Raw genomic sequence first — 19389 nt, 5'->3', positions numbered from 1 at the left:
CAAAGTAAGCGTGCGCATGATTTCTGTTGTCAGCTCGCAGATTGCCCGTGAATCTGATTTATTGGTTGCATTGCTGCACTTGCATTACAGGCTGTTGTAGTGTGTGTGTGTGTGTTTGGGCTCCCTGTGTACCTGTGTGTGTGCCCTGCGTGTGTCGCGCTGCATTCCGTTTGAATAGGCGGTAGCAGGCTCGTACTCCGAACGCGTCACTGAATTAAAGTAATTTCTCTCTCTTTTTTTCTGGTAATGGGATGGGGGAGGAACCTACACAACGTGTAGCCTAGGGGCCTCTGATCACCTTAATCCGCCACTGGGTGCAGCGTGTGAGCAGCCCCAGTGCCTGAAGTGAAGGGGACCCGAGGTGTCTTGTAGCTCAGCCTGGAGCCACAGGGCTGCAGCGCTGACTGGTTCTCCTCAGCTGCAAGCCCTTCTGGACCCTGTCCTGTCAGCGATACTCCACGCCTTATCTAATCTCACTGCCGGGAGGAGGGAGGTGGGAGCAGCAGCTGATCTGCTCCCCCTGTGAATCGCTCCACAGCTGCGCAGCTGAGCCACAGGACTGGAGTTCTCATCCTCGACAGCGCCCCTCCGGCCCCCCCGACCCTCTCCTCCGCAGCCGAGAGCAAACCTTTTACCCAGCAGCGGTCGTGCAGGAAGTGATATGGCAGCTGAGCCAATATCCTGTTCAACACCCCAGTGGACGGTGCTGCAGAACAGATTTCTGGTCACCCTTCTTGTCTGTAGGGGACACAGTGGAGTTAAATAATTACCTGCAAGTAACCAGCACAACTGATAACCCACTGAAGCCCAGCAGGTGTGAGCCTGGTCAGTACCTGGATGGGAGACCTCCTGGGAAAGCTAAGGCTGCTGCTGGAAGAGGTGTTAGTGGGGCCAGCAGGGGGCGCTCACCCTGCGGTCTGTGTGGGTCCTAATGCCCCAGTATAGTGACGGGGACACTATACTGTAAACAGGTGCCGTCCTTCGGATGAGACGTAAAACCGAGGTCCTGACTCTCTGTGGTCATTAAAAATCCCAGGGTGGTTCTTGAAAAGAGTAGGGGTGTAACCCCGGCGTCCTGGCCAAATTTCCCATTGTCCCTTACCAATCATGGCCTCCTAATAATCCCCATCTATGAATTGGCTACATCACTCTGCTCTCCTCCCCACTGAGAGCTGGTGTGTGGGGAGCGGACTGGTGCATCATCCAGGTGGGGCTGCACACTGGTGGTGGAGGGGATCCCCATTACCTGCTAAGTGCTTCGAGTGGAGTGTCTAGAAAAGCCCTGTATTATTGTAGGGAATTTATTATTATTATTAAATGCATTGCATTGTGTAGAGCAGAAGCATTGTGAACACGAAAAATCAGAAGAATGAAACCCATTTTTCACTCTTTATTGTTTTTTTTTACAGACACTACTTTCTGTAGTAAGAAGTGTCCCAACCAGAAATAAAACATCAGATATTACTGGATACTTGTCTGTTACGAGCACGCGGAGGAGGAGCTGCAGCGGCGCTCGAGAGACAGCGCGACAGCTGTCTGAACTACATTTCCCAGAATCCATCAGTTAGGGGCGGGGCCCCGCCAGCACAAACCTCGCATAAACTGGGCTCGTTATCAAAACCACGATGGTGCGTTACAAAGTGAGCATTATCTCTGCATCAGTGAACTTTAAAATCGGACTTGGATTGTTCACGACGACCCGGAAAGCTTCCAGCCTTATATAGCTTCCAGAGAGATCACCCCAGCACTGCTGTTGTTGTCTCGGTCGCAGCTCCCTGATGTAGCTGTCAGGGTGAAGGGAGAGCGCACTGACAGATACCAAGTGGGTTTATTCCGTGCGCGCTGTTCTTAATTAAAGCTAGATACTCTTTTAACTTTGCCGGAGCTGTGCACAGAGAAATGGTTCTGTCTAGAACGAAGTTAGCTCTAGGTCTGGGAGTGTCCGGAGTCCTGACTGCAGTTTTCGGGACTATTCTCGTGTTCGTGGGACCCATTGTGATCGACCAGCAAATTGTCAAGGTACGTTGTTCACCTTTTTAAGCTCATTAACATAATATATATACACAAAAAAAATACATGAAGTGTCACAGGAAGCATATATTGTTCATTGGAACAAGTAATAGGTTTATTCCATGCTGAAAAAAAGAAGAAAGAAAACACATTGTTTATTGTTCAGTTGTTTGGCATCGTTGTTAGGGATATAACTCGTTACTCGTGGGCAGACACCTGCCTGTTCTGACCTGCGGAGCCTTCTGGTGAGTCGCATCTTGTGCAAGAGAAGGTGCGCTGGCCAGCCCACAGCCCACAGCCCGCAGGAGAGCAGCGGCTCAGGTCGCGTCCAGGGGATTTTCACTTTTCTAGCTGGGGACGTGACCGGCGAGACTGCCGTGATGCCTCCGGGACGTCACGCGAAAACCGTGTTTTCGAATCTTCTTCGCCGTTAAAGGTCGTTTTAAAACGCACGATGATTGTGATTTGGATGTAACGTGGCGTAAAAGTAATGACGTGCGATGGACTGGCATCCCGTCCAGGGTGTGCCCTGCCTTTTATCCCCCGTTGCTTGCCGGGATCGGCTCCGGCTCCCTCGCGACCCCGACTTGGACAAAGTGGTTAGAAAACCGATGGGTCGCGAATGACGTCACTAAATCTGATCTATAATTCTGAGCGGCAAATGATTGTGCCAAAACCGTCTTGCAGTGCCGAGTGGGACTGTCCTGGGGGGTAACTGGGACAGCAAAGTCCAAACTGAACTCTCCTTTCCAGTCAAGCAGGTTGTAAACGAGATCATGAAATTACCTGTAAGGACAGTATGTAACATTCAGTTGATCACATTAGAGAACAAAAATACCTTTGGTTCAAGTGACCAGAAATACTGGGACACATTCGGGTTTAAGAAACCTTGTGCGAATTGGAGTGTAAATCTCAGTATTTGCTTTCACTCCCCTTTGTGTCTGAAGTCTTTGACCCGCTGAGCTCTACAGACTGCGACGTCGGTCGAGCTGCTGTGTCAACCCTCTGCTGCCTACTTTGAGTTCTTTCCTATCGGAATGTTCTGACATCGCTTTTTGTCTTCAGCACATGAAATCCACGCTCAGTCGGATTTCAATCCGAAGGTTGACTTGGCCAGTCAAAGATTTTCCACTTCTTTTTTGCTCCTGTGGAGCTCCTTGGTTGTACAGCCAGTGTGTTCTGCCTCATCTTCGCGCTGTGCAGTTGAAGCACAGCCCAGTAAGTAGGGCAGTATTTTATTCTGCACAGTGAATACACTACAAAGCTTTACAGAGAGGTGTACAGTCAGGTGAAACAGGAGTCCTCTTTTTTGTTCCTGGATCAGGTTTATTTTGAGACTGGGGTAGCAGCCAATAGGTTATAATCATCTTTGTTGTAGTTACTGTGCTTTCATGATTTGATTGCATGCACTATCAAATGTTTTCCTCTAGGAGTGAGCTCAAATTATTTTCTCAATCATTCTGTAATTAGGAAATTTGTGGACAAGAACTCAGAATTCGCCCTGCTGCTGCCATGATGAGTTACAGAATTAGTACTGACAAGCAATCCAGTTCCAGAGCCCAGGCCATGACATCACCTCTCCGGGCTCCCCTCTAGTGCATCTGAGCCAGTTCTAGAGCCCAGGCCATGACATCACCTCTTTGGGCTCCTCTCTAGAGCATCTGAGCCAGATCCAGAGCCCAGGCCATGACATCACGCTCCTTTCTAGAGCCCAGGCCATGACATCACTCTCCTCTCTAGAGCACCTGAGCCAGTTCTAGAGCCCAGGCCATGCCATCACTCTCCTCTCTAGAGCACCTGAGCCAGTTCTAGAGCCCAGGCCATACCATCACCCTCCTCTCTAGAGCACCTGAGCTAGTTCTAGAGCCCAGGCCATGCCATCACGCTCCTCTCTAGAGCACCTGAGCCAGTTCTAGAGCCCAGGCCATGCCATCACTCTCCTCTCTAGAGCACCTGAGCTAGTTCTAGAGCCCAGGCCATGCCATCACCTCTCCAGGCTCCTCTCTAGAGCACCTGAGCCAGTTCTAGAGCCCAGACCATGAAATCTTCTGCAGTGTATTTTAAAATGGTTGATTTTGGTATACCCCATTTATGTGCTGTAATTCCTGGACTCTCTTGAATATTCGTGGTATAGCCACAGTACTGAGCAGACCTGGCAGATATGTCTGACATTTCATTTTTACCTGTTAGCTGTTTCCTTTATACATTTACATTTTTAATTAAGTGTTTTTTTGCAACTCGATTTGAGCATTTTATGCGAGACCTTGTAAAAGGACATTCGAAAGATCTCAGAATTAATAGAACACTGTTTTCATGTTTAGACAAGCAATGTGAAGTGTGTTTTAGTGCAGTGAAACTATCTGTATGTTTTGTTATTTAGATATGTAATCCTTTATTTTTCTGTCCCTGTGTGCCGATTTTGTGATCGAGCTGTCCTGAGTCAGAGCTGTACAGTGAGACATACTGTACAGTCAGGTGAAACATGAGTCCCCTGTTTTTTTGTTCCTGGATCAGGTAAGTTTTCAGATTCAGACAGCGACCCATTAGTTCTAAACAACTTTATCATAGTTACTGTGTTCCTTCCGCTACGATATGAACTATTAAATGTTCTCCTCTATGAGTGAGGCAGAACTGTTTTTTAAATTATTTTGTAATTTCAAAATTCTGCATGTTTAAAATAGTGACATCCTAAGACATTGCTCACTGTATGTTTTGTAAGTTATTGTTTGCAGGCATCTTGCAGTACGAGCTGTTCCTATTATCTTGAAATCTGCATGTTTGATGATTCATGTTACTGTACGTTTGGGATCAATATGTGAGACAGATGTGACTAAGACAGCATTGTTAGAACTTCTACAGGAAAAAAAGGAGCCCTGGAACTGATCTTATTAGCGCCTGCATTGCCACAATTGGTCATGACCGGTTCTGCTCGATGTAGATGTGTTGGTTTGTAAATAAAACTTGATTTTATGTGCTGTGTATGAGTCTGATCCACTCCGGGTTTGACAGTACGCTGCAGGGCTCTGGTCCTGAAGTCAACACCAGAAGCAGGAGATTTCATGTTTGTTAGTGTCGGTAAATTAGCCTGGCCAGGCTCGCTCTGCTAAACTGTGTGTTGCTTCCCTGGTTCAGCCTGTAGAGCTTGAACCAAAAGACCGCTGCACCAAGGAAAACCTGAAATGGATCAAACAGCTGTGTAATGGTAGTTGCTGTCCCTGCGTCCTTATGGCTGTGGACTCTGTGTTGCCCCCAGAATGTGCAGATCGACCCCAGCAACAGCATGTCCTACACCATGTGGAAGGACATCCCTGTGCCCTTCTTCATGTCCGTCTACTTCTTCCACATCCTGAACCCTGAGGAGATTCTCCGCGGGGAGAAGCCCATGGTGGAGCAGAGAGGCCCGTACGTCTACAGGTGAGGATCAGAGGGTGGCGTGTGGCGGGCGGGTGAGGTTGGTGTGTGGGTGGTGGGTGGTGTGTGAGGTTGGTGTGTGGGTGAGAGTGGTGTGTGGCGTGTGAGGGTGGTGTGTGGGTGGCAGGTGGAGGGTGTGGGTGGCGTGAGGATGGCGTGTGGCAGGAGAGAGGGTGGCGTGTGGATGGCAGGTGGTGTGTGGCGGGTGAGGGTGGTGTGAGGGTGGTGTGTGGGTGGCAGGTGGCGTGTGGCGGGTAAGGGTGGCGTGTGGGTGGAGTGTGGAGGGTGTGGGTGGCGTGTGGATGGCAGGTGGTGTGTGGCGGGGGAGGGTGGTGTGAGGATGGCGTGTGGCAGGAGGGCGAGTGTGGCGTGTGGCGGGGGAGGGTGGTGTGAGGATGGCATGTGGGTGGCTGTTTCACTTGTTTTTCTCCCACCAGCAGAAGTGTAAGTAACATGTGGTCTAGAGGTGGAGACCTTCCCTACTGGTATCCGGGAGTCGATTTTGTCTCTCTCTCTCTGCTCAATTGGCCCCTTGCCCGTGTGGTTGCTGTGCAAGCAGTGGTTAACCCGAGCTCAGAGGAACTGCGCTGCTGTCGCCGCTCGTAGTTTCAGGACAATGGAGTAGACAGTGCTGGACAGTCACCACAAGTCCCAAGTCTTACACAACACCGGCTCCACAACTTGCATCAGCGGTTTTTAAAGCTAGAGAATCTGATGACCTCAACATGGCGTGCGCTGGGCATGGCGTGCCTTGCGTGGAGAAGTTCTGCCTGCTTGATGCCTGTGGTGTCATGTGCTGGCTGTGGTGGACAGGGAGGAGCCTTTGGACCTCAGGGTCCAGTCATTTGACTTGTGCTTCCCCAAAAACCTCCAGTGGTATTTGCAAGGTTCATGCTGATTTAGTGCATCAAATCAAAAGGCTTTGAAATCATTGACACTTGCAGTGCTTGACAAGAAATTCAGTTGTTTTTTTAGAAGATTCCTTTACGTATTGTGGGTGTGCGTGTAAGAACATAATGATCACGCACATTATGAGATGAGAGAAGTCATTCAGCCCATCCAGCCAGTTTGGTAATTAGCCATTAATTGATACCAGAATCTCATCCAGCTGTTTCTTGAAAGAAACCAGGATAGCAACAACATAACTGTTCCAGACCCCCACCACCCTTTGCGTAAAGAAGGACCTCCGATTATTGGTTTTAAACCCACTTTCATGTAGCTTCCAGTTGTGCCCTCTGGTTTGTGTTTCACTGTTAATTCTCAAGATGTTGGCTGGATTGAATCTTATCAGTGCTTTTGAGGTTTTTGAGAGTTTGTATAAGGTCCTCTATTTTAGTGATTTCAACGGGTTCATTCTGATTTTCCATGATGACTTTGACAAAATACTTGTTGTCGTCCTTTGAAGCGTTAAAATCAATCCTGCTGATTGCCAGCGAACAGACAAGGGTCATCCGGCTTGTTAGGTGGCTAAAGCGAATTTGGGAGTCCCCATAAGTGCTTTCCACCATTTTCCAGTCCCGTTTGTTTTTCTTTTCCAGGGAATACCGCCAGAAGCATAACATCACTTTCCATGACAACAAGACCGTGTCCTACAGGGAATACCGCCAGTACCACTTCTGGCGGAACATGTCTGTCGGGAACGAGTCGGATGTCGTCACGGTACCCAACATGCTGGTGCTGGTAGGTGTTGGGCCTCCATACGGGCAGCAGGGCGGTGCTGCTGGTGGGGCTGAAGCACTGAAGCCCCATGACCACCCTGACCTCTGACCCCCCCGCGCTGTGTGCTCGCTTGCTCCCCCTGCAGGGCGCCGCAGTGATGATGGAGGACATGCCCTACTTTGTCAGGATCATGGTGAGCACCACCTTTAAGGCTTTTAAAGAAGGCCCTTTCCTCACAAAGACAGTGGGGGAGCTGATGTGGGGCTACGAAAGCAAGCTGGTGGATTTCCTCAAGCAGTACTTCCCCAACATGATGCCGGTCGAGGGGAAATTCGGCCTCTTTGCAGAAGTGAGTACTGCTTCACCCCTGTCCCTGCAGGTCTCTGTGTGTCAGCACCATCCCTGCCAGTGACCAGAAAGACCACTTGTCCCTTCTTTTTTTCCTGCTTTGCAGTTCAATAACTCCAACACAGGCCTGTTCACGGTGTTCACCGGAGTGGACGACATCAGGAAAGTTCACAAGGTCGACTCGTGGAATGGCCTGAAAGAGGTGAGCAGATTAAAATCTATCCGCACTTGTTGGATTGATTCTGGAAATTGGTGTGCACCTGTAATATGCGGCGGCTGGCGATAGTTAAGAAAATGGCAATAGTAAAATAAACCCAAAGGCAGGCAGATTTTGCTCCACTCCGCGAGCAAACAGGACCCTGTTTACAGCAAGCACCAGGGACAGGCTGGCATGCACCTGCCAGCACGGTATAGGCAAACACTGTCCAGAGTGAACTCCAAGCAGGCGAGGTTCAGAGCCAGGTAAACACAGAAGCCCAGTGCCAAGGGAAATCCATGCTTGGAGCTGATGGGGATCAAGCAGAGTCCTTGGACAAAGAGGCACAGTACAAAGCACTTAGGGGATATCCAAGGAATGTAATGAGGGTGAAGTGAGGGTCCAGAAACCAGGAAACAGAACGGCAAGAGCTCAGGAAAATGAAACAAATCTAATGGGTCCTCAATACAAGTGGTGATGCATAACAGGGTGAACTCTGTGACAAAGTTCCTGTTTACTGCCAGATCACCGCTTGAGTAGATTGAACCACCTGAGGCGGGCATGGTGAATAATCATCTCCAGGTGGTACAAGACTCTTGTCCAATTAATTACCATGATAACCTGTGTGGAATGTCAGGTGATTGTAGGTGTGACCCGCCACAGGCTAGTCCTCCTGCTCATCTGCAGCTCCAAGCACGACAGAACCGGGGAGTAACACATTTGCACAGGCCGACATGGTGAGGAGGAGGGCGCATGAAGGGCTTCTGCATGACGCAAGGTTACTGGTTGCTTCCGCAGGTGAACTACTGGAACTCCAGGCAGTGCAACATGATAAACGGCACAGCTGGACAGATGTGGCCCCCCTTCATGACCAAGGAGACAACCCTTCCTTTCTATAGCCCTGACGCCTGCAGGTATGCTCTCAAGTTAACAGTCCCCTACGACGATATGGCACCATGATAACAACCGTTCCAATGAAGCGCCCCTACAGTAACTGACCCCTACAAGAATGTACTCCTACAGTAACTGAACCCCAAAATGATACACCCCTATAGTAACTGATCAATACAGTAACTGAACCCCACAATGATACACCGCTACAGTAACTGATCCCTACAGTGATATGTCCCAACAGTATCTGACCCCTACAACAATGTACCCCTACAGTAACTGACCCCTACAAGAATGTACTCCTACAGTAACTGACCCCTACAAGAATGTACTCCTACAGTAACTGAACCCCACAATGATACAAACCTACAGTAACTGATCCCTACACGAATGTACTCCTACAGTAACTGAACCCCACAATGATACACCCCTACAGTAACTGATCTCTACAATAATGTACCCCTACAGTAAGTGGTCCACGAGTATCAAGCCGATATAGTAACACTAGTCTGTGCAGTCACCATGTTTACCCCGGTGGTCCTGTTCCGTCTGTCTCTCAGATCCATGGACCTGGAGTACCAACGGCCCGGAGAGGTGGCTGGCATTCCCATTTTTCGCTACGTGGCGCCCAAGACCCTGTTCGCCAATGGCACCGACTACCCCCCCAACGAGGGCTTCTGCCCCTGCAGGCAGTCGGGCATCATGAACGTCAGCACCTGCAGACACGGTGAGAGCTTCTGTACTTTCGATCTCCCGGCCCTTCCCGACAGGCGCCGGGTCTGGCACGGGCTCCGGCACAGGCAAATAAACGGGTTGTAAGTCACGTAGGCAATGAGGAGGGATGTGCGTGTTATTAATTAAATGCCTTGCCTGATATGAGCCTTTGCAAAAAAGGTGAAGATTATAGATTGCCAGTGAGATCCTGTACAGGTACAGTATGGGGGTGTGCACCTAGAGGTGTGCATACGGGGGTTCAATTACAAGCATGTTTGGGGGCTTATGGAGTTGGTTGTGTGTAATGGGGCTCACATATGGGGGTGTCCTGATAGTGATGTCCATATGGGGGTGTGTTCATAGTAGTGCATGCACAGGGGGCACGAGTGCTTGTGTGCCTTTCGGAAACCTGGCGGTTGGTTGTGTTTTCTGCAGACTCCCCTTCGTTCCTCTCCCACCCTCACTTCCTTAACGGCGACCCTGTCCTGCGGGAGTTCGTCCTCGGGCTGAGCCCCAGCGAGGAGGAGCACGGCCTCTTCATCGACATCCACCCCGTGAGTCATCGCCGCCGCCGCCACCGCCGCCACCGCCTGCCGTGCGCCACATACTGGCGCTCCGTTCCCAGATGGGAATAATGGGAAAGCAGCAAGGGTGTGGGTGATGAGGAGTTAAACTTCTGTCCTCTTGATTAGGATCTAAAAACGCTCCATGTGCTGTACACACAAGACTGTGTTTTATTGGATTTAGGGCGCCCTGACCCTGTAGTCTAATCAGACTTGAGAGATTTAGTCATAAAAACACAGAGGGGAAAAGGGCTTCGTGAGCATTCTGATCCATTGCGCAAGATGTTATCTGGCTGAGACCGATGTGCTTATGCTGCATTTCAGAATCTTTCTCATGATCTCATGACTGCTCTGTTAGAGTCAGTGTGTACTGGACTCCACTATAAGAGTCTAGAGCCCTGTGACTGGGCTGTGTCAGTGTACTGGGCTCCACAGGGACTAGAAGAGTCTGGAGCCCTGTGACTGGGCTGTGTCAGTGTACTGGACTCCACTAGAAGAGTCTAGAACCCTGCGACTGGGCTGTGTCAGTGTACTGGACTCCACTAGAAGAGTCTAGAGCCCTGCGACTGGGCTGTGTCAGTGTACTGGACTCCACAGGGACTAGAAGAGTCTGGAGCCCTGTGACTGGGCTGTGTCAGTGTACTGGACTCCACAGGGACTAGAAGAGTCTGGAGCCCTGTGACTGGGCTGTGTCAGTGTACTGGACTCCACTAGAAGAGTCTTGAGCCCTGCGACTGGGTTGTGTCAGTGTACTGGACTCCACAGGGACTAGAAGAGTCTAGAGCCCTGTGACTGGGCTGTGTCGGTGTACTGAACTCCACAGGGACTAGAAGAGTCTAGAGCCCTGTGACTGGGCTGTGTCAGTGTTCGGGACTCCCCTACAAGAGTCTAGAGCCCTGTGACTGGGCTGTGTCAGTGTACTGGACTCCACTACAAGAGTCTAGAGCCCTGTGACTGGGCTGTGTCAGTGTACTGGACTCCACAGGGACTAAAAGAGTCTGGAGCCCTGTGACTGGGCTGTGTCAGTGTACTGGACTCCACAGGGACTAGAAGAGTCTGGAGCCCTGTGACTGGGCTGTGTCAGTGTACTGGACTCCACTACAAGAGTCTAGAGCCCTGTGACTGGGCTGTGTCAGTGTTCTGGACTCCCCTACAAGAGTCTAGAGCCCTGTGACTGGGCTGTGTCAGTGTACTGGACTCCACAGGGACTAGAAGAGTCTAGAGCCCTGTGACTGGGCTGTGTCAGTGTACTGGACTCCACTACAAGAGTCTAGAGCCCTGTGACTGGGCTGTGTCAGTGTACTGGACTCCGCTACAAGAGTCTAGAGCCCTGTGACTGGGCTGTGTCAGTGTACTGGACTCCACAGGGACTAGAAGAGTCTGGAGCCCTGTGACTGGGCTGTGTCAGTGTACTGGACTCCACAGGGACTAGAAGAGTCTGGAGCCCTGTGACTGGGCTGTGTCAGTGTACGGGGCTCCACAGGGACTAGAAGAGTCTGGAGCCCTGTGACTGGGCTGTGTCAGTGGACTGGACTCCGCTACAAGAGTCTAGAGCCCTGTGACTGGGCTGTGTCAGTGTACTGGACTCCACAGGGACTAGAAGAGTCTGGAGCCCTGTGACTGGGCTGTGTCAGTGTACTGGACTCCACAGGGACTAGAAGAGTCTGGAGCCCTGTGACTGGGCTGTGTCAGTGTACTGGACTCCACTACAAGAGTCTAGAGCCCTGTGACTGGGCTGTGTCAGTGTACTGGACTCCACAGGGACTAGAAGAGTCTGGAGCCCTGTGACTGGGCTGTGTCAGTGTACTGGACTCCACAGGGACTAGAAGAGTCTGGAGCCCTGTGACTGGGCTGTGTCAGTGGACTGGACTCCGCTACAAGAGTCTAGAGCCCTGTGACTGGGCTGTGTCAGTTCATTCTGCAGGGATAGTGCATGTTAACTCTCTGGGTCCTGTACATTTGTCACAACAAACAGCAAACTAGCACAGCAGTAGCTGGTATAGCAGAGCCTTGTGCAGTGTGCAGGGCCTGTCACAAACACCTGAGTCGATGTTTCATAACATAATTAGCATTATTATCACTAATGCTGTTATCTAATTGAATTATTGTTTTCAAACCCTGCTCTTCTCACAAGTGAGAGAGATATTGATTTCAAGCAGTGTGTTCGAGGGGGTTTCTTGAGTTTTTATTTTTTTATGACCAACAGTAAAACAGCAATGATCTCTGATAAGGTAATTAGAAATTACCCTTTGAGTAATTGGCATTCAGCTGAAAGCTGATGTGTATCTGCAATGTCAGAGATAATTGTGCAATAAAATAAATTAAGGCTTCATGTTTTCCACACGTGAGGACATGTTGTAAGTTTGGTCAGGTGCTAATGCAAGGGGCTGTGCTTGTCTTGTTTAATTGGTGTGTGTGCTCTGAGATTTACTCTCATGCAGGAGAGAATGAATTCAAGATTTCGTTAATGGCTTTGGTATTTGTGTCGGTGTGTGTACCCCAGCATCCTGGCTCAATCCAGGTCAGGAGCTTTCAGCCTCGGCTTGTCTGGGCCTTCCCTAATCCCCTTCCTCGTCCAGGAGCACAACCATTTGATCCACGGCAGGCGCAGACCTGAGAGCTGGTGAAACAGAAAATCATGCTTTAAGTAGTGTCTGGGCTCATGTTTGTTAGTTCAAATGAACTCATAATAAGGCAACAAGCTTGATCTATCTATTAAACAGGTTGTGGATGTCATGAAAGAATGAATGAATCCCATTGGAGCTGTGCATTGGGAGTCAGACTGACCATATCGTCAAGCCTGGCGTGGATCACACTGCTGTGCATCGGGAGTCTAATTTCCACTGTCTCTGTCCTTGTGTTTTGGACCTGCAGGAGACGGGCGTCCCTGTGAACGTGTCCATCAAGCTGCAGCTGAACCTGTTCATTAAGAGCGTGTCGGGCATCACGTGAGTCCAGCCGCCCAGCTCCGGCTCTGCTGCGGCGCTTCGATCTCAGCCTGGAGACACGAGCAGAGGGGCTTGGATCATCCAAACTGTCCGCCTTGTTTCTTAGATTGTAGGGCTTTAGTCCTGCTGGTTTGTGAGTATCTCTGCGGTGCTGGGAGTCCTGGGAGGTGTTCCTCTGAATGGCTGTCTAGCCAGAACCCCGCCCTGTAATCCTGTTTCGCACTGCCTGTCTGCATCAGACAGGCGTGTCTGGCTTTGCACAGTGCTGAAGATCCAGCGCTGCTACCCACTACTGCGTCCGGCCGCTGCCTGGCAGCTTTCTCACACTTGTTTCCAGAATGCCGAGCTCTGCAGGAGTCGTGCATGTTTTACCCAAATCTTTCTCGCCACGTGGCAGGTGGATTGGCTTTTGTCTCTCTTGCTCGGCCAGCCATGTGAACCCACTGACTTCAGCAATACGATAGCTCAGTGCTGCTGGTGGCTGGGCTGGGGATGGCACAAGGCTCTGAAGCCCATTGGTGAAGTTACACGCTCAGGCATCTGACAGTCCCCCTGTCGTCGTTTAGCTTCAGTCTGAGACATTTCTGTCTGCGCTGCGGGGAGGTGAGTTCACTGAGGACCGAGGACACCAGTGCAAACCATCCAGCTGCTTTGCTGAGGCTGATTCCTGACCATTAGCTACCAATAACCAGGCAGCCTCTCCTTGACTGTGACCTTTGTGTCTTACTCTTACAGTCGTTACTGCATCAGAAAGGCTGGGGTTGACGGGGGCAGGTTTGGGCCACATGACTCTCGGTGGCTCAGTGATCCTCAATCGCCCTCCTGTGACTCGGCAACCCCAGTGTTACTGGGGTCCTCTCAGTCCCCCGATTCCAGCAGCACAGCCCTGCGGTTGCCGAGTTTGGGAATTTGGAGAACCTGGAACTGGAGAGTGTGTGTGGTCAAACTGGCTGAATTCTCCTTTCTGTTTTTACAGAGAGACGGGTAAAATCTCTCCAGTGGTCATTCCGATGCTGTGGTTTGCAGAGGTAACTAGTTCTTGTTTTTTAGGGCCGGCTGTTTAAGGTCAGTTTAAGCTCTTTTCCTTGTTTCAGCCTCTCGGTCTCAGCTGACTGAAATTGGATCAGATGTCCGTTTTCTACCTGATCCCTCATTCCTCAATCCCGATCCCTACCTGAAGTGCTGTACTTTACAATATCATTTTGGGTATTATTCCATAAAGACCTGGAAACACCAGGAATTCTGACTGATTAAGTCTAATTGGTTAATTGAAGTCCTCGGTATCTGGGAGACGGGGAGAGAGGTCAGCAGACTGATTTGGCCCGTGTGTGACCGGATGTCTGATTGACATGGCGTTCTCCTCCTCCTCCTCCACAGAGTGGCTTCATTGAGGGATCGGTCCTGACCACCTTCTACAACAACCTCGTGCTCCTGCCCGCCGTCATGGAGTACCTGCAGTACATCTTCATCGCGCTGGGCCTCGCCCTGATCGCGGTCTCCGTCGGCCTGGCGCTCTCGGAGCAGGTAGGACAGCCCTGCTCGCGCCCAGTCTGCGGGCTGGCGCGGGCAGACAGCCAGACCAAAGCCAGGGCCCCTGTCTGGGCACTGCCCAGGCCGCAGTCGCTCCTCACTTCCTCATGCGAGTTTTGTTTTTGAACTGTGGCTTGCGTTTTGAACCTGCAGAAAACCCCCCAAACAATCCTGCTCTTCTTTTACATGGCTGTATGTACGTTCCTGTGAGACTCCGCCTGCCTGCTCCCTCCTGCAGCTCTGCGTTTATTCTGTCCTGCAGCTTTTGCACAAGTTAAATCTCTTGTCCTGCAGAGTTCGCCGTCGTGCGCGAAACTGCGCACTGAATAACAATGCCTCTGTCTCAGCCCCCCCCCACTGCTCTGACATCAGTCCCTTCATCTCCCAGCCTTTTCCCTCCCTTCCTGACGACCTTCAATCACTTTCCCTGACCTTAATTAGGGCATCAAGCTAATGAGATGTCTTTGGTGGCGTTTCTCAGGAACACACCACACACACACCACACACACACACCTTTCAGAGGGTGGGCGCTCTGACTTTGAGGCGTTCAGTCGTGATCCCACGGGTGCAGCTTAGCACCCCTGGCTCCTGATCCCAGCACAGATCAGGCACCACCTGTCTGAACCTGGAACATGTCATTCGCTAAATCAGGAAAGACTGACAGGGCTCTGCTGCATCTTCTGGACCCAAATGCTCATGCAGAACTCATACCTAGAAATATGTGACGTGCTGTCATAAAAGATCATCACCCTTCCTTTCATTGAAAGTGAAGCATTTTAACCAGATGAAACTGACCACAATTCTTATTAACTCCGATGACTATTTTGCTGAGAAAATTTCACGTGAATATTTGTCATTTTTTTAAGTGATCGTTCTCAATCACAAGTTGTTGGATTTTTTAGATTGTTGCCGATACCCAAGTGTAGCGATTAAAACGCAAAGCAGGTCGAGAATAATTGGGTTTCTGTTTTTACAAGATGTTGATGTAAAATCAAATTGAAGTGGGGAAATTGTGGTTTTATTGGGAATATTTGTCGCTTATTGATTTAGGCCAAAATTCAGTCCGATTCTCACCTGCCTGTTACTTGCAGACTTCAGACCCAGTGATTGATGTCTGCTTTCCACTGGGAAGAGGGAATGTTCCTTCAGGCGACCAGACCAGTACCTGGGCTGGAATTTGTGACTGGGCCAAAGCTTCTGTTCTTGAGGCCCTAATCAGTCTGCCTGTGGTCTGAAGAATTCGGCTAGCTCAGAACCGCCCCAACAGTCCAAAAATCCAATAACCGATCCTTGGTTTTGATTTTTCTCACAATGTGTTGACAGTGTCTTGTCTTAACAACGCCTCCGAACCCCTTCCTGAAAAATAAACAAACCCGCTAAAATGAAACAAAGCAACCATTACTGGATATGATCTCTAATCAACGTGCATGTTGTAATTAAATAACATTCAACCTTAAAATCGATCATCTAAAACAAATCCCCAGCCGTCTCCACTAGCAGTCCTACTCGGTATGTATTCCAGACATTCCAGGTATTGGAAAAATGACATTTTATGACCATTGCATGGAAACCAAATGAAACTAAACCCGATTAAAATAAAAAAGAAATGCAAACTAATGATCTTGTACGCAAACAGAAATAATAACCGCGGCTGTAATTGACAACAATCAAACCCTACTATAATTAATGTCATCTAACCCCGTACCTAACCCTATTAAACGAGACTGATTATCTTTTAGGACAACCAGGTTAATAGCTCAGTAAACAGCTCGAGTCATAATGAGATGCAGTCCGAGAAATTTATCGGGACGAACAAGAGCAGCAAAGTCATACAAGAAGCCCATTTCTAGGTGGGTGACAGGTTTGAGAACAATTTATTTTTTCTTTTACGTGGTTTTTAATTGCCTGCAATTGAATGTGAAAAATATACATAAAATATACATTACCCACCCCAATTCCAGCATAAGCAATGGTAATTCAAGTTAATTCCGTTCATTTAATTTAATTTCTGGTAGCACTTTACATCTCTTTGGAAAAAGGTGAGGGTCTGGGGTGGCCATGCGGGGGGCTATGTAGATTGTGAAGTAGAAGGGTGAGGAGACACAGCGCCACCTGCTGGGCTGGAGCTGGAGTAATAATTATCACTGTCGCCGTCATCATGAAGTTTTATTCTCCAGATGAGTCAAATTCAGAACAAATTCCCCTTTACCGCCTGGTTTAGATTTTAAAACGTAATGTTTAAAAGTTAAAAAGGAGTTACAAGAGGTCCTGTTCCACTACTATGACCTTGACCTCACTGTGCACAGTAAAATTTAAAATAAAAGTAACTCTTAAATGTAGTTTCTCAAACCCATATTATACTCAGAAAAGTACTTGTAAAGTGTTACCAGTTGTGAAAAAGGACACATGCACTGTTGATGAAAGCGTTAATTTTTGTGTCAGATCATTTAAATGTATGCAGAATTTGTATTTCATTAGTTTAATTCTACAATTAATTTTTATGTCTGAGTCTATGCTTTTAAGCAGCCAGATGCTTTTGAAATATCAATGCACTTCCTGACCTGTGTCATTGAACTTGGCGATTGAACAGACTTTGGTACGAGACCTTCCAAAGCAGAATCGCTCCGGCTGTTAGATTCAAGAAGATTGTGTGGATGCGATGGTCCCACCCCCACACCTCCAACTGCCCCCTGAAGTTAATCAGTAACATTGTATCCTCAGACCACTGCTGTATGTTGAGCCTCATGTCCAACTTTCACCCCTCACCTGTGTTAAAACTCAGCTCCACTGAGCTGCAGGCCTCCATGATGCAGAGTCTTTGCAGGTTTTTCTGAGCTGGGCCTGTGCTGGGTGTGCCACACTGCACACACTGCCCGGCCCTCGATCAGGTGCTGTCCTGTGGCAGTTCTCGGCTTCGCTGGGCACATCTTTGTATATCATGCATGTGTACAAGTGTGCTGGAGGATGCTCGTGCTCACTTGTGGATGCTCGTGCATGCTTGTGGATGCTTTTGCATGATGTGTGTGTGGAGATGTGTGGTTCTATTCCCGGGCTAATTCAGGTGTACACTGAGACTGAATAACTGCATTGTTGACTGGAGGGTGAGTGAGGACATGTGGGCTGGAGGTTCTGGTGGAGAATTAAAACTATAAATGAGTATCAGGGGGATTCAGGACTCCAGTGTTTGAGCAGAGGGGGACCCTGTTCCAGCCAGGGGGGCAGGCTTTAGAGCAGAGGCATGAACACATGGTCTGTGGCCTCTAGACCAGGGGGCTCAGAGCCCAGTGCGTCTCCCTCGGTCACACAGCAGGCAGGCAGGTAGGTCATCCTGGCTTCCAGCCACAGTGGCCCAGAGCTCATCCTGCTGACCACAGTGTCCAGCAGGCCATCACCGAGCCAGTCCCAGTGAACACAGGTCCCCCCTCCCACAGCTGGGGGACTGGAGCCTCTGGGGTCAGTCACCTCACTCAAGGGACAACAGCAGGGTCTGCAGCAGGGGCTCGAACCCACAACCTGCCGGCCACGAGTCCAGAGACTGACCCGCCAGGCTACACTGACCCCCACACAGGGGGTGTAATTATTTAATTAATTGCAGGATTGATGTTTTCTAGGTGACTGTAAACTCACTTCTATCACATTGTTTTGAGTTAATTGACCAGAAGAGACCTGCATGTTTTGCAAGAATAAAATCGGGTTAATTGACTGCTTGGGGTGAAACCCAGAAGACACCAGGGCCCCAGGCGAGGAGTCTGGGACCCCTGCTGTCCAGTCACATCAGGGGGCACGATGCCAGTGGAGTCAGTCAGCGGTGCGATTCGCCTGCCAGCTGCACAGGAAATCTGAATCTGCTGTTTTGTGGTCCTTCAGAGCCGAGCCGAGGAGAAGACACCCCCAGCCCTGGACCGGGACGAAGGCCTTTCAGCTACGGAGAGAACCCCCCTGTTACAGGACTCATCCCAGCATGCTCCCCACCGATAGTGGCAGACTCACGGCAAGGCCTGGCCTGACCGGGGCAGCAGGGTGTTTAAAGCCGTGTCCAGTGAAAGGGCACGGCCCAGTGTTGCCCATCAGCTGTAGCTAAAGGTCCGTCACGTGGTACAGCCCGCGGTATTGCACTTGCGTGAACCCCTGTGCCTCTCGTGAGAATTCAGTAGACGGTGCTCCCTAATTCCCTGTCTCCCTTCTAACACCCGGGCAGTTCTTGAAACACTAACAAGCATTGCTTTCCTGTGCCAAACGTGTGCATCGACCCCCAGTCTCCTCTGGTCGTCGGACGGGGTCACCCAGGAGGTGAGTCCAGATCCCTGACTGTAGCAGGACAGCTATGGACGTGCGAGACACCCAACTGTGCCACACGCGATTATTAATAAACTTAAGAGCAAGAATTAGTAAGTAAATCATCGTCATTAGTCTTGAAGGAGGCTCGTCCAGCGGTTTTACTTGGAATCAGCTTTACAGATGCAAGTGGGGGGCCTTTTACCGAGTTAGAATTCGGCAAGAACTGGTGAGAAAATCAGCTGAGCCTGACTTTCAGGAAGCTCGCTTGTGTCGACGGTACGAGAAACTGCCCACGTTTGTGCAACAACGTGTTCTGTTACTGCTTCGTAACTTTGCACAGAGCTACGGATATGGAACACATTTTGCAATTTTAATGAATATTTTATATGTAAGTGGCTGGATTTTGATGATCTCTTGATGATAAAAAGATGCTTCTTACTCGCCCCGGTCTCGTTATTCTGTGTGGTGATAGGGCCCTGACAAGAGCAGCTCACCTTGTGCATTAGGCTAGATACGTGGCTCCCAGACTCTGGGAGGCTCCCCAGTGCTTCCACAGTCCAGCGGGGTGGTCCCCTCCTGATCGCGGTCGGTCCTGCAGCTCCGAGCGCCATCCCTGGACACAGTGGCATCTCCACAGATCTCTCCTGCTATTTACAGCTGCCTTAGTGGGGAGTCTGCTGTTCATCTCTGCTGCACTGCTGCCTATCCAGCTCCAGCAGCACTGCAGCATAAGCCAGAGGCACAAACAGGAACAACCAGAGAGTGGATCTGAATGCAACACACTACTTTACACACAGGGGGGTGGGGGTCTGGCACAAGGGCCCAGTCTTGTTGTTGAAGC

At 49.9% G+C, this 19389-nt stretch overlaps 1 protein-coding gene across 2 annotated transcripts; it reads left to right on the top strand.

The window, feature by feature from the left end:
• The first annotated feature begins 1414 nt into the window (after positions 1-1414).
• On the top strand, positions 1415-18989 carry scarb1 (scavenger receptor class B, member 1). Of its 2 annotated transcripts, XM_088618753.1 has the most exons (13): positions 1415-2019; positions 5264-5424; positions 6960-7101; positions 7226-7429; positions 7535-7630; positions 8423-8538; positions 9076-9242; positions 9665-9783; positions 12667-12740; positions 13717-13768; positions 14118-14264; positions 16010-16120; positions 18138-18989. In XM_088618753.1, the coding sequence occupies exons 1-12, from the start codon at positions 1900-1902 to the stop codon at positions 16118-16120; spliced, it is 1509 nt and encodes a 502-aa protein (XP_088474879.1). In that variant the 5' UTR covers positions 1415-1899; the 3' UTR covers positions 18138-18989. The 2 variants fall into 2 exon arrangements, with proteins under 2 accessions (XP_088474879.1, XP_088474880.1); XM_088618754.1 differs by lacking the exon at positions 16010-16120 and having other exon boundaries at positions 1419-2019.
• The last annotated feature ends 400 nt before the right edge of the window (positions 18990-19389 follow it).

Source organism: Lepisosteus platostomus, chromosome 24, assembly GCF_059453375.1.
Source record: "Lepisosteus platostomus isolate fLepPlt1 chromosome 24, fLepPlt1.hap1, whole genome shotgun sequence".
Lineage (NCBI taxonomy): Eukaryota > Metazoa > Chordata > Actinopteri > Semionotiformes > Lepisosteidae > Lepisosteus > Lepisosteus platostomus.
Note: the sequence above shows the minus strand (reverse complement) of the source record. Positions and strands in the feature narration are given on the sequence as shown.

Bases quoted from the DNA above. Each gene is read 5' to 3' on its own strand.
- scarb1 (XM_088618753.1), top strand. From the start codon at position 1,900: ATGGTTCTGTCTAGAACGAAGTTAGCTCTAGGTCTGGGAGTGTCCGGA. The intron at 7,631-8,422 runs GTGAGCAGATTA...TTGCTTCCGCAG, and splicing joins CGTGGAATGGCCTGAAAGAG to GTGAACTACTGGAACTCCAG. The intron at 9,784-12,666 runs GTGAGTCATCGC...TTGGACCTGCAG, and splicing joins TCTTCATCGACATCCACCCC to GAGACGGGCGTCCCTGTGAA.